Source organism: Salmo salar, chromosome ssa04 (genome assembly GCF_905237065.1).
Source record: "Salmo salar chromosome ssa04, Ssal_v3.1, whole genome shotgun sequence".
Classification (NCBI taxonomy): Eukaryota; Metazoa; Chordata; class Actinopteri; order Salmoniformes; family Salmonidae; genus Salmo; species Salmo salar.
The window spans coordinates 59,931,508-59,953,088 of NC_059445.1; the positions used below are offsets into that span (position 1 = coordinate 59,931,508).

A 21,581-nucleotide genomic window follows, 5' to 3' on the forward strand; every position below is an offset into this window, starting at 1 on the left:
CACCCTTCAAATGAGTGGATTTGGATATTTCAGCACACCCGTTGCTGACAGGTGTATAAAATCGAGCACACAGCCATGCGATCTCCATAGACAGACATTGGCAGTAGAATGGCCTTACTGAAGAGCTCAGTGACTTTCAATGTGGCACCGTTATAGCATGCCACCTTTTCAACAAGTCAGTTCGTCAAATTTCTGCCCTGCTAGAGCTGCCCCGGTCAACTGTAAATGCTGTTTATTGTGAAGTGGAAACATCTAGCAACGGTTTAGCTGCGAAGTGGTAGGCCAAACGAGCTCACAGAACGGGACCACCAAGTGCTGGTGTGTAAAAAAAATGGTCTGTCCTAGGTTGCAACACTCACTACCTAGTTCCAAACTGCCTCTGGAGCAGTGGAAACGCGTTCTCATGAGTGATTAATTAAGCTTCACCACCTGGCAGTCTGCCGGACGAATCTGGGTTTGGTGGATGCCAGGAGAACGCTACCTGCCCCAATGCATAGTGCCAACTAAAGTTTGGTGGAGGAGGAATAATGGTCTGGGACTGTTTTTCATGGTTCGGGATAGGCCCCTTAGTTCCAGTGAAGGAAAATCTTAATGCTACAGCATACAATGACATTCTAGACAATTCTGTGATTCCAACTTTGTGGCAACAGTTTGGGGAAGGCCCTTTCCTGTTTCATTATGACAATGCCCCCGTGCACAAAGCGAGGTCCATACAAAAATGGTTTGTCAAAATCGGTTTGGAAGACCTTGACTGGCCTGCACAGAGCCCTGACCTCAACCTCATCGAACACCTTTGGGATGAATTGGAACGCCGACTGCGATCCAGGCCTAATCGCCCAACATCAGTGCCCTACCTCACTAATGCTCTTGTGGCTGAGTAGAAGCAAGTCCCTGCAGCAGTGTTCCAACATCTAGTGGAAAGCCTTCCCAGAAGAAGGGAGGCTGTTATGTCCTCATAGGAGCTGCCTGAGCATCTGTGGATGACAGTGTCACTCCTGGATTCTCCCCTGGAGGGACCACACGGTCCAATCACAGTCCGTCTCACATGAGTGACATTCCGTATGTCATTTAGGAATTCTTTCACAGAGAATAAAGAGATGTACAGTAAATGTGTGTTCTTATAGATGGGGCCAATTTGTTACATATAAGGCCTAGCAAATTCCATGTCAAAGTTGTCATTGTCTTTAAGTAATGCCACCTGTCGGACCTACTACAGTATCATGATTCTTTCTGTCCCCAGTCATTCTCTGCAGTCTCAACACCAGTTCTGTGCTAAACATGACTGCCCAGTCATTGTTAAACATCTGCATTCAGTTCACATCCATTTCAGGCTCTACAGATTGCTGCTATTAAAACAAAACATTTCACAGTGGAACATCATGCTGCTGTGGCTGTTAAACACCACAGGACGACAAGCAGCATGGCGTGACTGGATGGTGATATTTTCTCTCATATTCACTGCAAGGCATAGTTGCAGTTGCTGTCCACTCTTTTGTGGTGCTGAACTTCAAAATTGTGGGATTCTGTCACTGTTCATGGTACTGAAATATGAACTTCATTGATTTGTTTACATTAGGCATTCTACGTGTGGCGAAGTCAGAAAAACGTACTATGGTGACCTTGCCACATCTATAGTAATCTTATTGTGAGATGAATCCATGCCCCAAGCCACCTGTTGTGTGATCCAGCTACACTTTAATCCCAAATTAATGCACTGTCCAGTTTCTTCCCAAATTAGGCACAGTCTAATTTCATCTTCACTCAATGCTGGTACTGAGTTGTTCAGTGAAGGAAGACATGCTGTGGCTCTGTGTGCGTGGATTCTGTCAATGACCATTACACATTGAATTAGCTGTTTTTCAGACCAAAGGGAGCCAATGGACTTGGGCAGAGATGGTATTGTGTATTCAGATCCTGTAGCCCGCCAAGGGGGCTATGCACAATTAAACACCTGGGCCATGTGCTGTATGCATCTGACTGATGACGGGTCTGAGAGTAACCCCTGTAGTGGAGTCGAATCATCACACAGACATTTCACTCAAAAAGCGTACTAGCGTGGGTGGACATAAAAACACTGTACTGATTGTATATTATAGTGCTACACCAAAGTCCTATCAGTTGTTTGAGATGTATCATGACCATTGGCTTAGGCAATTGGTGCCCTGCCCAGTCCGAAAACCTCTAGATACTTCTTGAGGGTCTCTCGTAGATGGTAGAACAGCCACAGTATTAACTAATGAGATTATCCAGTTTGTAGTTTTATGGTGGTCAGACTGGCTATGACCAGTACTTGGTTAGAATATAATGCTTACATGTTGTCTGGATAATATCCGTAAGCCTGCTTTTCAGTCAGCTATTACATTTTCAGTGATTGTTGAAGGTTCCACTTGACATATTATGTAACACTTGCCAGTGCCAGCATTGGTGGCTCTCTCTCTGAGTGTGTTTCTAGTGCAGATGGAGCTGGAGTTAGAGTGAGTCGGCAGAATGGCGGGCTGTGAGAATGCATGTCCTCGCTCACCAGAGAGGGGGGGGGGGCTGTAGTGGTGCCCCCTCTTTATGTCTCTCCCTCTCTGGTGTGTGTGGAGGGTGTTTGCTTGTGAGTGTATATTTGTGTGTGGAGGTCGTGTATGCGACTGGAGATAACGTGGTGTCAGTGTGGGCTGATGGCTGTAATGACTATGGTGTAGCAGCATGGAGGTGCAAACTATTGTCTGCCTTCCCTGTGCCCTCCCAAAGCCCATGTGTAGGAGCTGGATGAGTGTGCCACGGTGAACACTAACCCACTATTTCCATGGGGACTATTACATTCATCATCCTCCACCTCCCTTATGAAAATTGATACCTCTCTGGTTGTCAACTCTCAAGTGTCCTGTACATGTGTTTTGTCATGGAACAAAGAATCACATATGTGCCTTACTAGTACTCAGATCTTGATTACATTTTGAAGATTTTATTATAAAATACATACCTTGAGAAAATCTCACAAACTCAAATAATTCTGTTAATGCAAATAGTTAAATTAGCCTTGTTTGTTACTATTTATTAGTCAATTGTAAATCCAACATGCTGGTAATTCTAGATAAGCAGGTTTTACAATGGCATCAATAGCCTTTCTCTGGAAATTGTGTTTTGCTCCTATTTGCTGGATGTCTTTGGAATGATATAATTTCATCTACCTTACGCTGCTTTCTTGCTCGTTCGTTAGCCTTGATGTCTTGATGCCATTAAAGGCGTCCGAATCCTGGCATGCCAGGCTAGTTTTAAGGTGATGTTCATGAAGGATAATATCATTCTGCGGCTGGCTAATGCTTCTCAACAGCATTATTGAGGTAAGTGGGAATGGGAAATGAGTGGATATCTGTATGGGTGGAATGATGTATGGACTGATTCAAGCTGCATGACAGCAAAGGCGCTTATGTCAATAATTAGCATTTCTATGTATACAAACGTCGTCATTGATCCGTGTGACTTCAATCACAAGGGTCTGTCTGAGTGAATTGTATTTAGGCCCTGATTTATAATCAGGTTTAGACCTTGTCTCTTACAATGTAGATTTATGATATTTATGGACAGCTGTCATACAAAACACTATTTGGTAATCGACCATTGGCATTAAGTGAACACATTTTTTGTCCATACTTTTAAAGTCCAAATATCTAGTAATATTTTATTCTTCCCATCAGCGGCAATTTAGAAGGGATCTTCAGAGCAATTAGCCTATTGTCCGCATACTATGGTATTTTTATGATTTATCATACTTAATTTGACAGCAGCAGCCCTCTCCTGTTTAAACCGTAACCTTTCCCCTCCCTTTATTGTTCCAGTGGCATTAATGAACAGTCGTCAAATCTTCCATATGCCCCATGAATTCAAACAATAAGATATAACAGCATACAGGGGAGGTGAACTTTGAACCCTGACCCTGTGCCCATATCCTGAACCTCCCCAAGGATCCTCTCTGGGAGAGGAATTAAACATTCATGCTTTTTAGGACTCATTGCATCCACCCCCAGCTGCCAAGGCCTCTGTGATAATGATAGCCCTTTTTCTTCACGTTTCTCCCAGAGAGAGCCCCCCCCCCTTCCTTCTTTTTGAGGATCAATTGGATCCTGTGTCATCACAGGCCTTTTTTGCTGGCTGCAAAGATTTTATTTGCTTTGTTGTTGACAAGATTAGCTGGTAGGGTTGGCACAAGGCATGTCAAATGTGGAAGTTGCCAATTCATTTTTTTAAATTCGTTTTTCAGGCAATTTGCAGATGGTCGCCGATACGTTCTAGATGCTTTTCTATATCCACATTTTGAAAATGTATTCATTTCTGTTCTGTTAATATTTCTTTGTCTCTGTACCTTCAGGGGAAGGAGACTGAGGAAGAGGATGATGTGGCAGTCAACATGGAAAAAGATCGATTTATGGATGAGTTCTTTGTACAGGTAAGCCCCAGATTTCTGTCTTTGTGTGTGTGCATGGTATGAGAGCGACGAGTGCTCTCTGTATGTACGCAAAGTCTGCACAGGCACTGCACAACTAAATCAGATTTTCAGAGGTCCAATAAATTATTCAAAACATTGTTCATATCAACATTTTCATATCTCTACTGAAATCCTTTTATTTTAGCTAAGAGGTCCCATTAGCTTCATATCTCTAAAGTTACTAACAAGAAACTTGTACTTGAGGTTAGATAACAATGTGTTGAAGCAACGTTTGGCTTGCCTTCCCCTCCCACCATTTTGCATTTACTCTTTCACCCAGTTTTAATCCTAACCCAGACAGTAGACGACTGTGGGCCAGATCTGGTTGTTTGGTGGCACATGTATGGCTCAGTGTCGGCACAGCAACTTGTGTCATATGGGCAAGCTCTGACTTGAGGTATGTGGCCCTATTATAAGTTCCCGTAGCTGCTGGGCCACTTTTGGTATGGAATGTGAGCCTCATGCATCCACCTTGCTGTGCAGGTCTGGCTTTTTCATGGTGAACATCTGGCGTCTAGAATCCTGGCATGGAGTTGACCAACTAGCTACTCTTAACAGTCCCCAAAATCGGCACTAGAATTACTTTAAAAAAAAAAAATTTGTATGTTTACATTACTTATTTTGTTGATTTCCCTATGTTTTATAAGTCAGAAGATAGCTATCCATACCTTCCTAGAACTGTCAACGTCCTCTGTCGAATAAACGTTTATTCGCCTCCCTCTGGTGGTCGGCTGCATCATTACATCCATTTATTTCACTTCACTGCAACATTACGTCAAAGGGGCGGTCCTTAGAAAAACATTTATCCTGCTCGACTGCTTCACGGCACAGACATGGCAAAGCAATCGCTGACTTTGTCTCGAACAGGCAGATCTAAATACATAACTTTCATAGCTCTACGATAAAGAATGCAATGTACACACTTCCTTATTAAACCTAAAAGAAGTAAAGAAGGAATTTTGTGTGGAAGTCAAACATTTGTTTTACGTCGGTGGCAGACACATTGCATATGCTCAGAACGGCAAAATGGAGGCCTTTACATAGCCCTCCTCTCCTTGTCTATATGAGGAACACACACTGTTTAAATGGCCCAAATGTTGATTTAGACGTTCACAAATGTAACACATTTTGACACTCCCTAATGTCATGATATGTTTGGTAAAGTCATAAAGAAGGTTCAATATTTTGGGTAGATGTTTCTAAAACAGATTATAACTATATGGAAATATTACAAAGTATGAAAAGCTTTATTCATTTATGTTTTTATCATCAACATCATATTTCTATACATTTTATTATACTTTTTTTGTGTACTAGATCATATAGATTGAAATGTTTTTTTTTTTCCTTCCCAGACATAGATAAACAATTCCAGGTGAAAGTCAAAGACCATAGCTTTCTAGGGGGGGAAACATTACTACATGAATACAATATTGCCCTCTTGTTAGATTGACTAAAACCACAGTGACACAGTGCAAAACGGCTGTCAGTTCAACTGGTTTTAAGGTATGGCAACCAGAACTGACCTACTTGTTTTTCTTCACCATCGCCTGTAATTATTGCTGACTCTGAGTTGAGGATGTCTACTGTAATTCAGCTGGAGTTGATCCAGTTTCTAACACTAGCTACTTTCATAGTTGAACAGGCCCTTATTATGCGTGAAGCAGCGGGGTTGTCGTATTCGCGCTCAGCCTTTGAGCTCTGAAGTCAACACATCTCAGTGTAGGCAAAGTCTTGGGCTCCCAATTGCAGGCTTTTCAAGATGCACATTAAAATCATCAAGCCATCAAACATAAGTCGCTATGGTTCAACTCCTTTCCATGTTCTGAAGACAATGAGTTCTCAATTAACAGACCTGATCAAATAAAGGTCGATAAATAAATCCATGAATTGGATTTAGATGCACCTTATTCCTCAGAGACTGTGATGGTATAATAACTTAAACCCCATCTGCTCTCTCTCTCCTCTCTTTCCTTTGAAGTCTTCCTGGCATTGCCTCACTGTACTTTAACAGGCATTTTCTCATCAGGCTGCCCAGATATAGTGCCTGAGCTTATTTATGGGTCCTTTTCCAACAATGCAGAGTTAAAGATAAAAAAACACAAAAAATATTGACATGAGGGACACACAGTGAATAACGAGTAAAAATAACATGGCGATATACAGGGAGTACCAGTACTGAGTTGATGTACGGGGTAACTAGCGGAACCCTTAAATATTAGCTGAGCTGTAGAGTAGCACCAAACTTCGCTGAGAATCACATATCTCTCTGTCTTTCTCCACCAGGAGTGATATTTAGACCAGCTCCCTATAGACGCACACTGATGACATCACTGAGGCCCATAACAAAGTGTAGTCTGCTCTGAGAGTTTGAATGGAATGGGCCCGATACTGTTTGACATATACGCTGAGTGTACAAAACATTAGGAACTTAATACTGAGTTGCACCCCCTTTTGCCCTCAACAGCCTCAATTTGCCGGGGCATCAAATTATATTTGTCACAGTGAAATACTTACTTACAAGCCCTTAACCAACAATGCAGTTTTAAGAAAAATACCACCAAAAAATAAGAAATAAAAGTAACAAATAATTAAAGAGCAGCAGCAAAATAATATTAGCGAGGCTATATACAGGGGGTACCGGTTAGTTGAGGTAATATGTAGGTAGAGTTATTAAAGTGACTATGCATAGATGATGATGATGATGATAGAGTAGCAGCAGCGTAAAAGGGGGGGGGGGCAGTGCAAATAGTCTGGGTAGCCATTTGATTAGATGTTCAGGAGTCTAATGACCGGGGGGGTGTTTAGATGCATCTTGGACCTAGACTTGACACTCCAGGACCGCTTGCCGTGCGATAGCAGAGAGAACATGACTAGGGTGGCTGGAGTCTTTGACACCGGCTGGTATAGAGGTCCTGGATGGTAGGAAGCTTGGCCCCAGTGATGTACTGGGCTGTACGCACTACCCTCTGTAGTGCCTTGCAGTCGGAGGCCAAGCAGTGATGCAACCCGTCGGGATGCTCTCTGGTGCAGCTGTACAACCTAATATTTTCAGTCTCCTGAGGAGGAATAGGTTTTGTTGTGCCCTCTTCACGACTGTCTTGGTGTGCTTGGACCATTAGTTTGTTGGTGATGTGGAGGCCAAGGAACTTGAAGCTCTCAACCTGCTCCACTACAGCCCCGTCAATGAGAATGGGGGCGTGCTTGGTCCTCCTTTTCATGTAGTCCACAATCATCTCCTTTGTCTTGATCACGTTGAGGGAGAGGTTGTTATCCTGGCACCACACGGTCAGGTCTCAGATCTCCTCCCTATAGGCTGTCTCGTTGTTGGTGATCAGGCCTACCACTGTGTCATCGGCAAACTTAATGATGGTGTTGGAGTTGTGCCTGGCCATGCAGTCATGAGTGAACAGGGAGTACAGGAGGGGACTGAGCACGCACCCCTGAGGGGCCCCTGTGTTGAGGATCAGTGTGGCGGATGTGTTGTTACCTACCCTTACCACCTGGGGGCGGCCCGTCAGGAATTCCAGGATCCAGTTGCAGAGGGAGGTGTTTAGTCCGGGTCCTTAGCTTATTGATGAGCTTTGAGGGCACTATGGTGTTGAACGCTGAGCTGTAGTCAATGAATAGCATTCTCACATAGATGTTCCATTTGTCCAGGTGAGAAAGGACAGTGTGGAGTGCAATAGAGATTGCATCATCTGTGGATCTGTTAGTGCGGTATGCAAATTTTAGTGGGTCTCGGATTTCTGATGTGAGTCATGACCAGCCTTTCAAAGCACTTCAGGGCTACGGATGAGAGTGCTACGGGTCAGTAGTCATTTAGGCAGGTTACCTTGGTGTTCTTGGGCACAGGGACTATGGTGGTCTGCTTGAAACATGTTGGTATTACAGACTCCAACAGGGAGAGGTTGAAAATGTCAGTGAAGACAGTTGCCAGTTGGTCAGTGCATGCTCGGAGTACATGTGCTGGTAATCCATCTGGCCCTGCGGCCTTGTGAATGTTGACCTGTTTAAAGGTCTTACTCACATCGGCTGCGCAGAGCATGATCACACAGTTGTCCGGAACAGCTGATTCTCTCATGCATGTTTCAGTGTCACTTTCCTCGAAGCGAGCATAGAAGTTATTCAGCTTGTCTGGTGGGCTCCATGCATGAACTCTAAAAGGTGTCGAAAGCATTCCACAGAGATGCTGGCCCATGTTGACACCAATGCTTCCCACAGTTGGCTGGATGTCCTTTGGCTGGTGGACTGTTCTTGATACACATGGGAAACTGTTGAGTGTGAAAAACCCAGCAGCGTTGCAGTTCTTGGCACACTGGTTTGAGTGTGTCTGGCACCTACTACCATACCCTGTTCAAAGGCACTTAAATCATTTGTCTTGCCAATTTCCCTCTGAATGGCACACATACACAATCCATGTCTCAATTGTCTCAAGGCTTAAAAAACATTATTTAACATGTCTCCTCCTCTTCATCTACACTGATTTGAAGTGGATTTAACAGGTGACATCAATGAGGGATCATAGCTTTCACCTGGATTCACCTGGTCAGTCAAAGAGCAGCGTTTTGTACACTCGGTGTATGACAATTATATTGGGCTTCGCTGTATACTAAGCAGCATACAGAAGTGGCAGTACACAGGCCATGTCTAGTAAAAAGCTTGATTTTTAGCTTCACTGTTTAAAATTAGGCAATTGGCATCTAACGTGCTAACAGATTTTTGGCTCCCCAAATCCGAGTGAAGCTATAACACGTTTGTACCAACAGCTACATGATACATTTTCAAACAAATCATATGAAGTATAGATTTCATGATTTTTGTTATTGCCATCTTTCTGGGTCCTACATCATTACCTGGTCTGATTGTGGAAGGCCTCCTTAAGGTGTTGGTGTATTCTAGGACCAACCCATTTTGAATGAACATGCATTTGTATTCTCATTGCTTATGAAGTGGTGAGGAGTGTCATATGGGGGCTTGTTGTATATTGTCTCCCTCTCTGCTGTACCAGGTGGAGGAGATCCGAGGCTTCATCGAGGAGCTCTCAGAGAAGGTGGAGGAGGTAAAGAGACAACACAGCGCCATCTTGGCCGCCCCGAATCCTGACGAAAGTAAGTCACTCTTCTCTACTCTTTCTCCCTGGATGAAAGAATAAGAGAGAGAACAAGGGAGAGGGTGGGTGGTAACCTCCACAGGTCATGAAATTAGTTGGTAGGGTGTCCACCCACTCTGCCCGGAGTGGGTGAAAACGCACTTTGATTATGAAATTTCACTTCCTTATGTAATAAAATACATTTTACCAAGACAAATATGATTATTCATGTTCGGGATCGTTTAGTGGGGTCTTTCTCAAACATATCATTACAGTATATCCGAAAAGTCGGATTTCGTTTCCTAATACATCTGATAATAACCACCGGACTCTGACATAGCAGTGCAGGTTTCTCGTAACAACTTTTGAGGATTTTACATTTTGTAGTCGTCTTTAAAGTTTAAAGTTGTTTCCGCGGGTCACAAAAAGCTAAAGACGAGCTGAATTAAATGTAAAAGTCTTTGAAAATAAAAAGCTTGGTATACTCTCAGTGCTCTGTTGACATTTCACAGAGATGCGCTTATTTTTGTGATATATCTTCGATAAAGAACAGGAATCTTGAATTAATATCAAAAGTGTATACTAAAATATGAAAATACTACGTGATGTCTCAAAGTCAATTTCTATCTTACTTCTATATTGTTTTATGTCCTGCGGATTCCAGAAGAAAGATTGCGACTTTAACAGGAAAATGTGCCTGTCAGGTAGCCTGTAGACTTAATTCTTGCACAGAATACAGGCCATGACCCAGCCTAGCTAACGCAATGCAATTTTCCAGATTCTTGATTTAGTCACCCTAATTCTGGCCATCCTACCAGGGTAAAAACTCTCACTTTTGAACAGATTATGATAGCGACTTGGGCTCCCAAGTGGCGCAGCGGTCTAAGGCATTGCATTTCAGTGCAAGAGCCGTCACTATAGTATCTGGTTCAAATCTAGACTGTATCACGTCCAGCCGTGATTGGGAGTCCCATAGGGCGGCGCACAATTGACCCAGCGTCGTCCGGGTTTGGCCGGAGTAGGCCGTCATTGTAAATAAGAATTTGTTCTTAACTGACTTTCCTAGTTAAATTAAGGTTGTTATATTTGTAATTTTTTTTAATGTGGTTTGGGCGATTGGTTTTCTTAGCAGATTATCTACACAATTAACATGTTTATTATATAATTTTACCCATTGGTCAAAAGATGGGGTTTTGATTGGACACCATAGAGTTGGGAGAGACTTTTGTGAAAGGTTATCACCCCTATCTGCCTCCTACACACACACAGTCATAGGTAGTGCAGACCACCTCTGAACCTCCCTTTCTCATTACAGCCTAGTCATAAATATTCACACACCTACAGTTTTCTTATCAGTGATAGCAGCACAGGTAGTGTGTGAAAAAGAGAGGAGACTCTCTGGAACAATAGTTGTTCAAACCTCAAACTCTGTTCAGGATTTTGAGAATTTACTTGTTGAATTGAAGTGGAGAGTTGCCCATTATGTGAATGGAGTTGAAATGCATTGAAAATCCAAAAAATCTAATAGAAAGAAGTTAAGAAAAATGTAAATATAAGAACGAGCAATGTCAGAGTCCATAATATATATGTATATGGTGGTGTGCATAGACATTATGGACAATATATTCATATAAAATATGTGTACTGCAGTAGTTATAGGATGAGCCTTGACTAGAATATAGTATATACATACGAAGTGTATAAAACAGTATGCAAACATTATTAAAGTGACCAGTGTTCAATGATTATGTACACAGGGCAGCAGTCACTAAGGTGCAGGGTTGAGTAACCGGGTGGTAGCCGGCTAATAACAGTAAAGTTCAGGGCAGGGTACTGGGTGGAGGCCGGCTAGTGGTGACTATTTAACAGTCTGATGGACTGGCGATAGAAGCAGTTTTTCAGTCTCCTGGTCCCAGCTTTGATGCACCTGTACTGTCTCCGCCTTCTAGATGATAGCAGGGTGAACAGGCCGTGGCTCGGTTGGCTGAGGTCCTTGATGATCTTCTTGGCCTTCCTGTGACACTGGGTGCTGTAGATGTCTTGGAGGGCAGGCAGTGTGCCCCCGGTTGGGTTGACCTCACTACCCTCTGGAGAGCCCTGCGGTTGCGGACGGTGCAGTTGCCGTACCATGCACTGATGCTGCCCGACAGGATGCTCTCAATGGTGCATCTGTAGAAGTTTGTGAGAGTCTTAGGGGATAAGCTGAATTTTTTTCAGCCTCCCTGAGATTGAAGATGCCCTGTTTCGCCTTCACCACACTATATGTGTGGCTGGAGCATTTCAGGTTGTCAGTGATGTGCACGCCGAGGAACCTGAAGCTTTTCACCATCTCTACTGCAGCCCTGTGGATGAGGGTGCGCTCCCTCTGCTGTGTCCTGAAGTCCACGATCAGCTCCTTCATTTTGTTGACGTGGAGGAAGAGGTTATTTTCTTGGCACCACTCCGCCATAGGCTGTCTCATCGTTGTTTGTAATCAGGCCTACCACTTTTGTGTCATCTGCAAACTTGATGATTGATTTGGAGGCGTGTGTGGCCACGCAGTCATGGGTGAACGGGGAGTACAGGAGGGTGCTGAGCACGCATCCTTGTGGGGCCCCCGTGTTGAGGATCAGTGTAGCGAAGGTGTTGTTGCCTACCTTCACCACCTGGGGTCGGCCCGTCAGGAAGTCCAGGACCCAATTGCACAGGGCGAGGTTCAGAACCAGGGCCCAGGGCTTAGTGATGAGCTTGGAGGGCACTATGGTGTTGAAGGCTGAGCTGTAGTTAATGAACATAGGTATTCCTGTTGTCCAGATGGGATAGGGCAGTGTGCATTGCAATGGTGATTGCTTCATCTGTGGATCTATTGGGGCGGTATGCAAATTGTAGTGGGTTTAAGGTGCCGGTAACTATTAAACATGGCCAATTAATTTGTCCTTATAAGTTAAGAGATTTTCCTAATAGGAACTAACATCCAGTGCATTCTGATTGGTCAGTCAGGTCTGGCCTTACAGAGAGGTTCATTTCAAAGTCTTGAGAAGAACTACAGGGGTTAAGACTCTTATGGAAAAAGAAAGTCCTCCAGTTCCATCTGATTTTATATTCCTCGACAGATAGACACGTCAAGTGAAATATTCATACATTCTAATTATAGACTACTCCCATAGGGAATTTTTCCCCCAGAATTTGAAAGATATGACATTCCGTCTCCCATTAAATCTTATGAGATGAATATTGGTATAATTACCAAAGCACTCTAGCTAGCGTACTGCAACATGCTGGCAGGGAAGTGTCTGTGTATTGAATCCACAGTGACATGTTTGGCATTTCACTGAAGTACAGAGAAATTCTTGAATGTGTTGCTCTGTTTTGGTGCCATAAGAGAGGTGTCTCTATTTCAGTATAAGGGGTATCAAAGTGAAGCATGTTCTTGTTAGATGTCACTTCAGTGCCGTGGAAGAGAACAACTCTGTTCTTCAACCGTCAGTGAGTATGAGGGATTTTGTTCAACATATTTTCAGGAAGATCGAATGCAGTCCGCAGGGCAAAATGAGTTTGACACCCTGCCCTAATCGAAAGGGCAGTTTGTACAAGCCTAGCGCTACACAGAGAGAGAGAAGCATGGGACATGTTATTTGATGATATGACGATTTAGGCAAGATTTCTTCCAACCCATTGTCTCAACATGTCATCTGGGTGTACAGTATCAGTCAAAAGTTTGGACACGCCTACTCATTTGAGTTTATTTTGACTAGTGAAGACATCAAAACTATGAAATAACACATGGAATCATGTAACCAAAAAAGTGTAAAACAAATAAAAATCAATGTTATATTTGTGACTCTTCAAAGTAGCCACCCTTTGCCTTGATGACAACTTTGCACTCTTGGCATTCTCTCAACCAGCTTCATGAGGTAGTCACCTGGAATGCATTTCAATGAACAGGTGTGTCTTGTTAAAAGTTATTCTTTCCTTAATGCGTTTGAGCCAATCTGTTGTGTTGTGACAAGGTAGGGGTGGTATACAGAAGATAGCCCTATTTGGTTAAAGACCAAGTCCATATTATGGCTAGTACATCTCAAATAAGCAAAGAGAAACGACAGTCCATCATTACTTTAAGACATGAAGGTCAGTCAATCCGGAAAATGTCAAGAACTTTCAACGTTTCTTCAAGTGCAGTCGCAAAAACCATCAAACGCTATGATGAAACTGGCGAGGATCGCCACAGGAAAGGAAAACCCAGAGTTACCTCTGCTGCAGAGGATAAGTTCATTAGGATAAGTTCATTCGAATTACCAGCCTCAAAAATTGCAGCCCAAATAAATGCTTCAGAGTTCAAGCAACAGACACATCTCAACATCAACTGTTCAGAGGAGATGTGTGAATCAGGCCTTCATGGTTGAATTGCTGCAAAGAAACCACTACTAAAGGACACCAAAAAGAAGAAGAGACTTGCTTGGGCCAGGAAACATGAGCAATGGACATTAGACTGGTTGGAATCTGTCCTTTTGTTCTGTTGATTTTTGGTTCTAACCGCCGTGTCTTTGTGAGAAGCAGAGTAGGTGAACGGATGATCTCCGCATGTGTGGTTCCCACCGTGAAGCATGGATGAGGACGTGTGGGGGTGCTTTGCTGGTGACACTGTCTGTGATTTATATAGAATTCAAGGCACACTTAACCAGCATGGCTACCACGCCATTCTGCAGTGATACGCCGTCCCATCTGGTTTGGGCTTAGTGGGACTATCATTTTGTTTTTCAACAGGACAATGACCCAACACACACTTCCAGGCTGTGTAAGGGCTATTTTACCAAGGAGAGTGATGGAGTGCTGCATCTAGCCTCCACAATCACCCGACCTCAACCAAATTGAGATGGTTTGGGATGAGTTGGACCTCAGAGTGAAGGAAAAGCAGCCAACAAGTGCTCAGCATATGTGAGAACTCCTTCAAAACTGTTGGAAAAGCATTCCTCATGAAGCTGGTTGAGAGAATGCCAAGAGTGTGCAAAGCTGTCATCAAGGCAAAGGGTGGCTACTTTGAAGAATCTCAAATATAAAATATATTGTGATTTTGTTTAACACTTTTTTTTGGTTACAACATGATTCCATAGGTGTTATTTCATAGTTTAGATGTCTTCGTAGAATAAAAGATGTCAAATAGTAAAAATAAAGAAAAACCCTTGAATGACTAGGTGTGTCCAAACTTTTGACTGGTACTGTGTCTAAGCCTTAACACGTCTATGTGCTCCGAGGTCCCTGTCATAGCAGGAGAAGAATCCTGCATCTTTATTGCAGGTTAGAGAAGACCATTGTCAGTAGCATTTCAATGGGGACATTGACTCATACAACTTCATCGTCTGTGACAGATGAACTTGACCTCTTTGTTTTGGCGGGGTCACACACTCAAGCACCCCATTGTCAGGGCCACGGCAGGCAGAAATTAGTTGTCTGTGTCGGGGCTAAAATGAGATGGCAACCACATTCTAATCAGATGCGTGATTAACGAGAAGAGTTAGGGTTAATGTTCCATATTCCTACCATCCATTTTACATACACACACATATGCACACTCCCAAAAATGGCAATTATATACAAACACATATGCACGCACTGACACACACACCCACTGAAGACAGAGCTGTCTTGGAGCCACATGGAGCCTCTTATGTGAATATCTCTTCTCTCAGCCCCTGGAAGAGATAATAAAATCTCCCAATGCCCGTTGAGTCTGATTTCGGGAAATTAGGAGGACTACAAGGAGTGTATAGACAGAACACTAACAAGCTATTGTGGGATCTAGTGGTGGTTTTGGGGCTATTATTCTACTATTCATAATTGATGAGTGGCTGTAATGTGGGCTATCCACTGACTCCAGACTTCCATTTTAGGAGGAGATAAAAACAGAAAAGGAGGGGAATTAAATGCCAAGGGTGCATCTCAATAGTCTAAACCAGCTTCCTCTCTTTGTTTCCTTTACACATACAGAACTCAAAAAAGAGAATAGATGTAGGAACTTAAACCCACACATTACTTTCACCTATCCAGTCATTCCAGATCAATTTGGAGAAAAGGACAGGAATCCACATTTTGTCTAAAATCAAATCTATGGAGATCTGGCCCAAAGCGATATGTGGGGCTTAGAACTAGGGTGAAATTACCATATCTCTGTGTGGCTGGTGTGGTCTGTGTGGCCCACTGAGAAGATGACTGATGCTGGGAGCTTGCTGGGTGGGACAGGAACAGGGTCATCACTACCTAAGCAATGCTGATCTTCCAGTTGATGGTTTATTTAGGAATCTTTTACCCCACTTAGGAAGATGTATAAGTAGTTAAAAGCTTCGGCGATATGGCTGGGGTGTTAAAAATGAAGGGCTTTTTTATGTTAACAGAAGGGCCTTTTCAATCAACTGGGAGGGAGGGGAGGGGTATTCAACCGGGGGTATTCAACCGGGGGTATTCAACCGGGGGTCTGCAGCGGTACTACAGGGGATCCGTGCAATAGATGAATTTCCCTCCCCAATGTTTTTCAGAATATCACTAGCAACAACATAATACATTTAAAAAATGTATTACATCCCTACAGTAGAAAATAGGAGAACATCTTTCAAATGATCTAAACTTTATTTCTCAACTCCTAAAATTGAGCCAATTACACACTGGAGCCAATTACAGTCACTGGAGTATCTGACATACAGTTGAAGTTTACATACATACACTTAGGTTGTAGTCATTAAACTAGTTTTTTAACCACTCCACAAATTTCTTGTTAACAAACTATAGTTTGGGAAGTCAGTTCGGACATCTACTTTGTGCATGACGCAAGTAATTTTTCCAACAATTGTTTGCAGACAGATTATTTCACTTATAATTCACTGTATCACAATTCCAGTGGGTCAGAAGTTTACATACACTAAGTTGACTGTGCCTTTAAACAGCTTGGAAAAGATGTCATAGCTTTAGAAGCTTCTGATAGGCTAATTGACATCATTTGAGACAATTGGAGGTGTACCTGTCGATTTATATTTCAATACCTACCTTCAAACTCGGTGCCTCTTTGCTTGACATCATGGGAAAATCAAAAGAAATCAGCCAAGACCTCAGAAAAAAAATTGTAGACCTCCACAAGTCTTGTTCATCCTTGGGAGCAATTTCCAAACGCCTGAAGGTACCACGTTCATCTGTACAAACAATAGTACGCAAGTATAAACACCATGGGACCACGCAGCCATCATACCGCTCAGGAAGGAGTCGCGTTGTCTCCTAGAGATGATTGTGCTTTGGTACGAAAAGTGCAAATCAATCCCAGAACAAGAGCAAAGGCCCTTGTGAAGATGCTGGAGGAAACGGGTACAAATGTATCTATATCCACAGTAAAACGAGTCCTATATCGACATAACCTGAAAGGCCGCTCAGCAAGGAAGAAGCCACTGCTCCAAAACCGCCATTAAAAAAGCCAGACTACGTTTTGCAACTGCACCTGGGAACAAATATCGTACTTTTTTGGAGAAATGTGCTCTGGTCTGATGAAACAAAAATAGAGCTGTTTGGCCATAATGACCATCATTATGTTTGGAGGAAAAAGGGGGAGGCTTGCAAGCCGAAGAACACCATCCCAACCGTGAAGCATGGGAGTGGCAGCATCATGTTGTGGGGGTGCTTTGCTGCAGGAGGGACTGGTGCACTTCACAAAATAGATGGCATAATGAGGAAGGAAAATTTGTGGATATATTGAAGCAACATCTCAAGACATCAGTCAGGAAGTTGAAGCTTGGTCGCAAATGGGTCTTCCAAATGGACAACGACATTTTTACATTTTACATTTGAGTCATTTAGCAGACGCTCTTATCCAGAGCGACTTACAATAGTGAATGCATACATTTCATACATTTTTTCTCTCCGTATTGGTCCCCCGTGGGAATCGAACCCACAACCCTGGCGTTGCAAACACCATGCTCTACCAACTGAGCCACACGGGACCCATGTGACCCCAAGCATACTTCCAAAGTTGTGCAAAATGGCTTAAGGACAACAAAGTCAAGGTATTGGAGTGGCCATCACAGAGCCCTGACCTCAATCCTATAGAAAATGTTTGGGCAGAACTGAAAAAGTGTGTGCGAGCAAGGAGGCCTACAAACCTGACTCGGTTACACCAGCTCTGTCAGGAGGAATGGGCCAAATTTCACCCAACTTATTGTGGAAGGCTACTCGACACGTTTGACCTAAGTTAAACAATTTGAGGCAATGCTGCCAAATACTAAATGACTGTATGTAAACTTCTGACCCACTGGGTATGTGATGAAAGAAATATAAGCTGAAATAAATAATTCTCTCTTCTGACATTTCACATTCTTAAAATAAAGTGGTGATCCTAACTGACCTGAGACAGGGAATTTTTACTATGATTAAATGTCAGGAATTGTGAAAAACTGAATTTAAATGTATTTGGCTAAGGTGTATGTAAACTTCCGACTTCAACTGTATGCTTTGAAAAAGCACCCACGAATAGGCTACCAGTGTGGCAAGTGCCGTTGGCAAGGTTTCTTGACATTTGTTTAACCAGCTAACTGTTCCTCTCAGCAAAAATGTGTTTGGAGTTTATTTGGATCTCCATTTGCTTTTACAGAGGCAGCAGCTATTCTTCCTGGGGTCCACAAAAAAGCACAAAACATGACAAACAAAACACCAGTACAATGATAGACACTGAAGGACAGTTGCACACATTTAAAATCCAACGATATAAAATTGAGTAATTGGTGATGAGAGTTCCATACGATAATGGCTCTCTATAATACTGTGCGTTGCCGTGAATTTCTTTTGGGCTTGGGGACTATGAAGAGTCCCCTGGTGGCATGTATTGTGGGTAATATGTGAGTGTCTGAGCTGAACGTTATTTAATTATGCAGACAGTCAGGAATTTTCATTAAAACTAGAAGAGAAGAATTTCATCTCTCGTCAACCCTCAACCGGGAAAAACTGGCATGCATGTTGTTGATGTTTGTTCTGTATGTGCAGTTGTTGGCAAGGCGTGCTGCTCTGTTTTTGATCCAGTTGCAGCTTTACTAGGTCTTTCTTTGCTGAACCTTACCATATTACAGGACAGTAATCAAGATGGGACAAGATCAAAGACCTAACAACTAGTACAGTTGATTTTTGTGTCAAAAATGCTCTCATATTTTTATACCAGACATACCCCTCCCCATCTTCACAACAACTTTGTCAATATGACTTGCCTACTTGGGCTCCCGAGTGGGACAACGGTCTAAGGCACTGCATCTCGGTGCCAGAGGTGTCACTTCAGACACCCCGGATAGAGTTGTGCTCTGCCTACTGACATAACCAGGAGGTAAATTATACAGAACAAAAATATAAACGCAACATGTAAAGTGTTGGTGCCATGTTTAAAATTGTCCATGCGCACAAAAAGCTTATTTCTCTCAAATTTGCCAAGATAATCCATCCACCTGACATGTGTGGCATATTAAGAAGCTGATTCAACGGCATGATCATTACACAGGGGTACCTTGTGCTGGGGACAAAAAAAGGTGACTCTAAAATGCCACAGATGTCTAAGGGAGTGTGCAATTAGCATGCTGATTGCAGGAATGTCCACCAGAGCTGTTGCCAGATAATTTCATGTTAATTTCTCTACCATGAGCTGCCTCCAACGTCATTTTAGAGAATTTGCCAGTACGTCCAACTGGCCTTACAATCGCAGACCACGAGAAACCACGCCAGCCCAGGACCTGCACATCCAGTCAAGAATCTGTACACAAATCCTGGAAGCTGAAAATGTCCCAGTTGTTCCATGGCCTGCATACGCACCAGATTTGTCACCCATTGAGCATGTTTGGGATGCTCTGGATCAACGTGTATAACAGTGTGTTCCGGTTCCCGCCAATATCCAGAAACTTCTCACAGCCATTGAAGAGGAGTGGGACAACATTCCACAGGCCACAAACAACAGCCTGATCAACTCTATACCAAGGAGATGTGTCACACTGTTTAAGGCAAATGGTGGTCACACCAGATGCTGACTGGTTTTATGATCCACGCGCCTTCCTTTTTTTGAAAGTAATCTTTTGTGGCTCCCAAGTGGCGCAGCGGTCTAAGCCACTGCATCTCAGTGCTTGAGGCGTCACTACGGGCACCCTGGTTCGATTCCAGGCTGTATCACAACTGGCCGAGATTGGGAGTCCCATAGGGTGAGGCCCAATTGGTCCAGCGTCGTCCGGTGTAGGCCGTCATTGTAAATAAGAATTTGTTCCTAACTGACTTGCCTAGTTAAAATGTAAGGTTACATTTAAAATCTGTGACCAACAGATGCATATCTGTATTCCCAGTCATGTGAAGTCCATAGATTAGGGCCTAATGAATAAGTTTCAATTGACTGATTTCCTTATGTAACTGTAACTCAGTAAAATTGTTGCATTTTATATTTTTGTTCAGTGTAGTCAATAGACCAATAAAAATGAGTTCCAAACCTCTCTGCCAATAGCAACTCGTTTTCAGTTTTAGCCTCCCCACTCAGACTACTCCCACAGTCCTAGCAAAAGTATTGCTTGAGAAATTGCTCTTTGCTAAGAAGCTATTTTTGTTTCTTTGTAACCATTTAAATTGAAAACAATCATGCAGTTTTCCTCGCAAAAGTGATTTCTGTTCTCTTTATGAAATTATCTACTTTACCCTGTATATCAAAAAATGACCGTATAACACTGATTGTTTAAAGCAAAACTATTGCTGACTGTGAACCTGAACAATAAAATGTTTTATATATTGTAAAGCCAATATAGCCAGATGAGCAGGTATAACCAGATGGGCAGGTTGGTTAGTGCCCGAATCTAGGCACAGTGCTCAGTTTCAGTAGTGATATTGCCTGGGGTTGTCAACACCGGTACATGCAGTTCGACACTGAAGAAGAGGACGTATCAGTTGTCACAAAAGATGAGACCTATGAAGAATGTAACATGAGCAAAACATTTGAATCCATTTTCTGATGAATGCTACATTTGGATTGGTTTGGTGTCCGGGGGCCGATACACTTGTAACTTATGCATTGGCACTGATTCAAATGTTTATCGGTGAATCGTTACATCACTTTTAGAAATGACTTGATAATGAGATAAAAACGGCTGCGTTGGACCTTTTAAGAGGACGTCATGGCTTTGTTGGGAGAAACAGAAGAAACTCGTATGTTGCAATCGTGTTGACCTGAATAGGACAAATGTGAAACAGGATTTTCGTGAATAAATCAATTATTCAGATGTTTTTGCTGTTTCTCTCATCAGAAACGAAGGCAGAGTTGGAACAGCTGATGACAGACATAAAAAAGTTTGCGAACAAAGTGCGCTCCAAGTTAAAAGGTATGTTGCAAACACAACCATTGTTTATAGAATCTGGCTGTAGCTTATGTCACATTTAAAGGTAGAATATTCAGGCAAATGCATTATTTAGCATGGAGAGGGGAGAGAAACCAAACTAAACCTGGTTCTTCATTAATTAGATCATCTGAATAAATGGTAGTGGTACTGGTAGATAAATCTTTCTTCTTTCTCTCTGTTCCCTACAGGCATTGACCAGTCCATGGAGCATGAGGAGGCTTTAAACGGGTCATCTGCAGATCTGAGGATACGTAAGACACAGGTGGGTTATGGTGTGTGTATATAGCAGGCAATTTCAAAACTGAGTCTAGAGTTTTCAGGGTCGGAGTTGCCATCCCTGTTGTACTGTATGTATAAGTCTAGTTATTATTGGAAAGCATTAACTATTGATGGACAATGTAATATCCTGCATTATTCTCTGTCAGCATTCCACGTTGTCTCGGAAGTTTGTGGAGGTGATGTCGGCATACAACGCCACGCAGTCGGACTACCGGGAACGCTGCAAGGGCCGCATCCAGAGACAACTGGAGATCTGTGAGTGTGTGTGTGTTCCTGATATTCTCTTATCAGGAATTGTGATACGGTATTGTGCATGATAACATTACAGACTACATAGTTACACACCGCATGAATGGGTTGATTTATTTTGGTTTTATTT

The 21,581-nt window shown here is 42.8% G+C and overlaps 1 protein-coding gene across 1 annotated transcript in view; it reads left to right on the top strand.

Moving 5' to 3' along the window:
• LOC106603469 (potassium channel tetramerization domain containing 7) overlaps positions 1 to 21,581 on the top strand; it is a 65,139-nt gene that overhangs the window by 15,082 nt on the left and 28,476 nt on the right. The window contains 5 exon segments of the mRNA XM_014197190.2: positions 4,358 to 4,435; positions 9,486 to 9,585; positions 20,831 to 20,905; positions 21,112 to 21,185; positions 21,349 to 21,457. Of these exon segments, the coding sequence (XP_014052665.2) occupies positions 4,358 to 4,435; positions 9,486 to 9,585; positions 20,831 to 20,905; positions 21,112 to 21,185; positions 21,349 to 21,457 (436 nt within the window).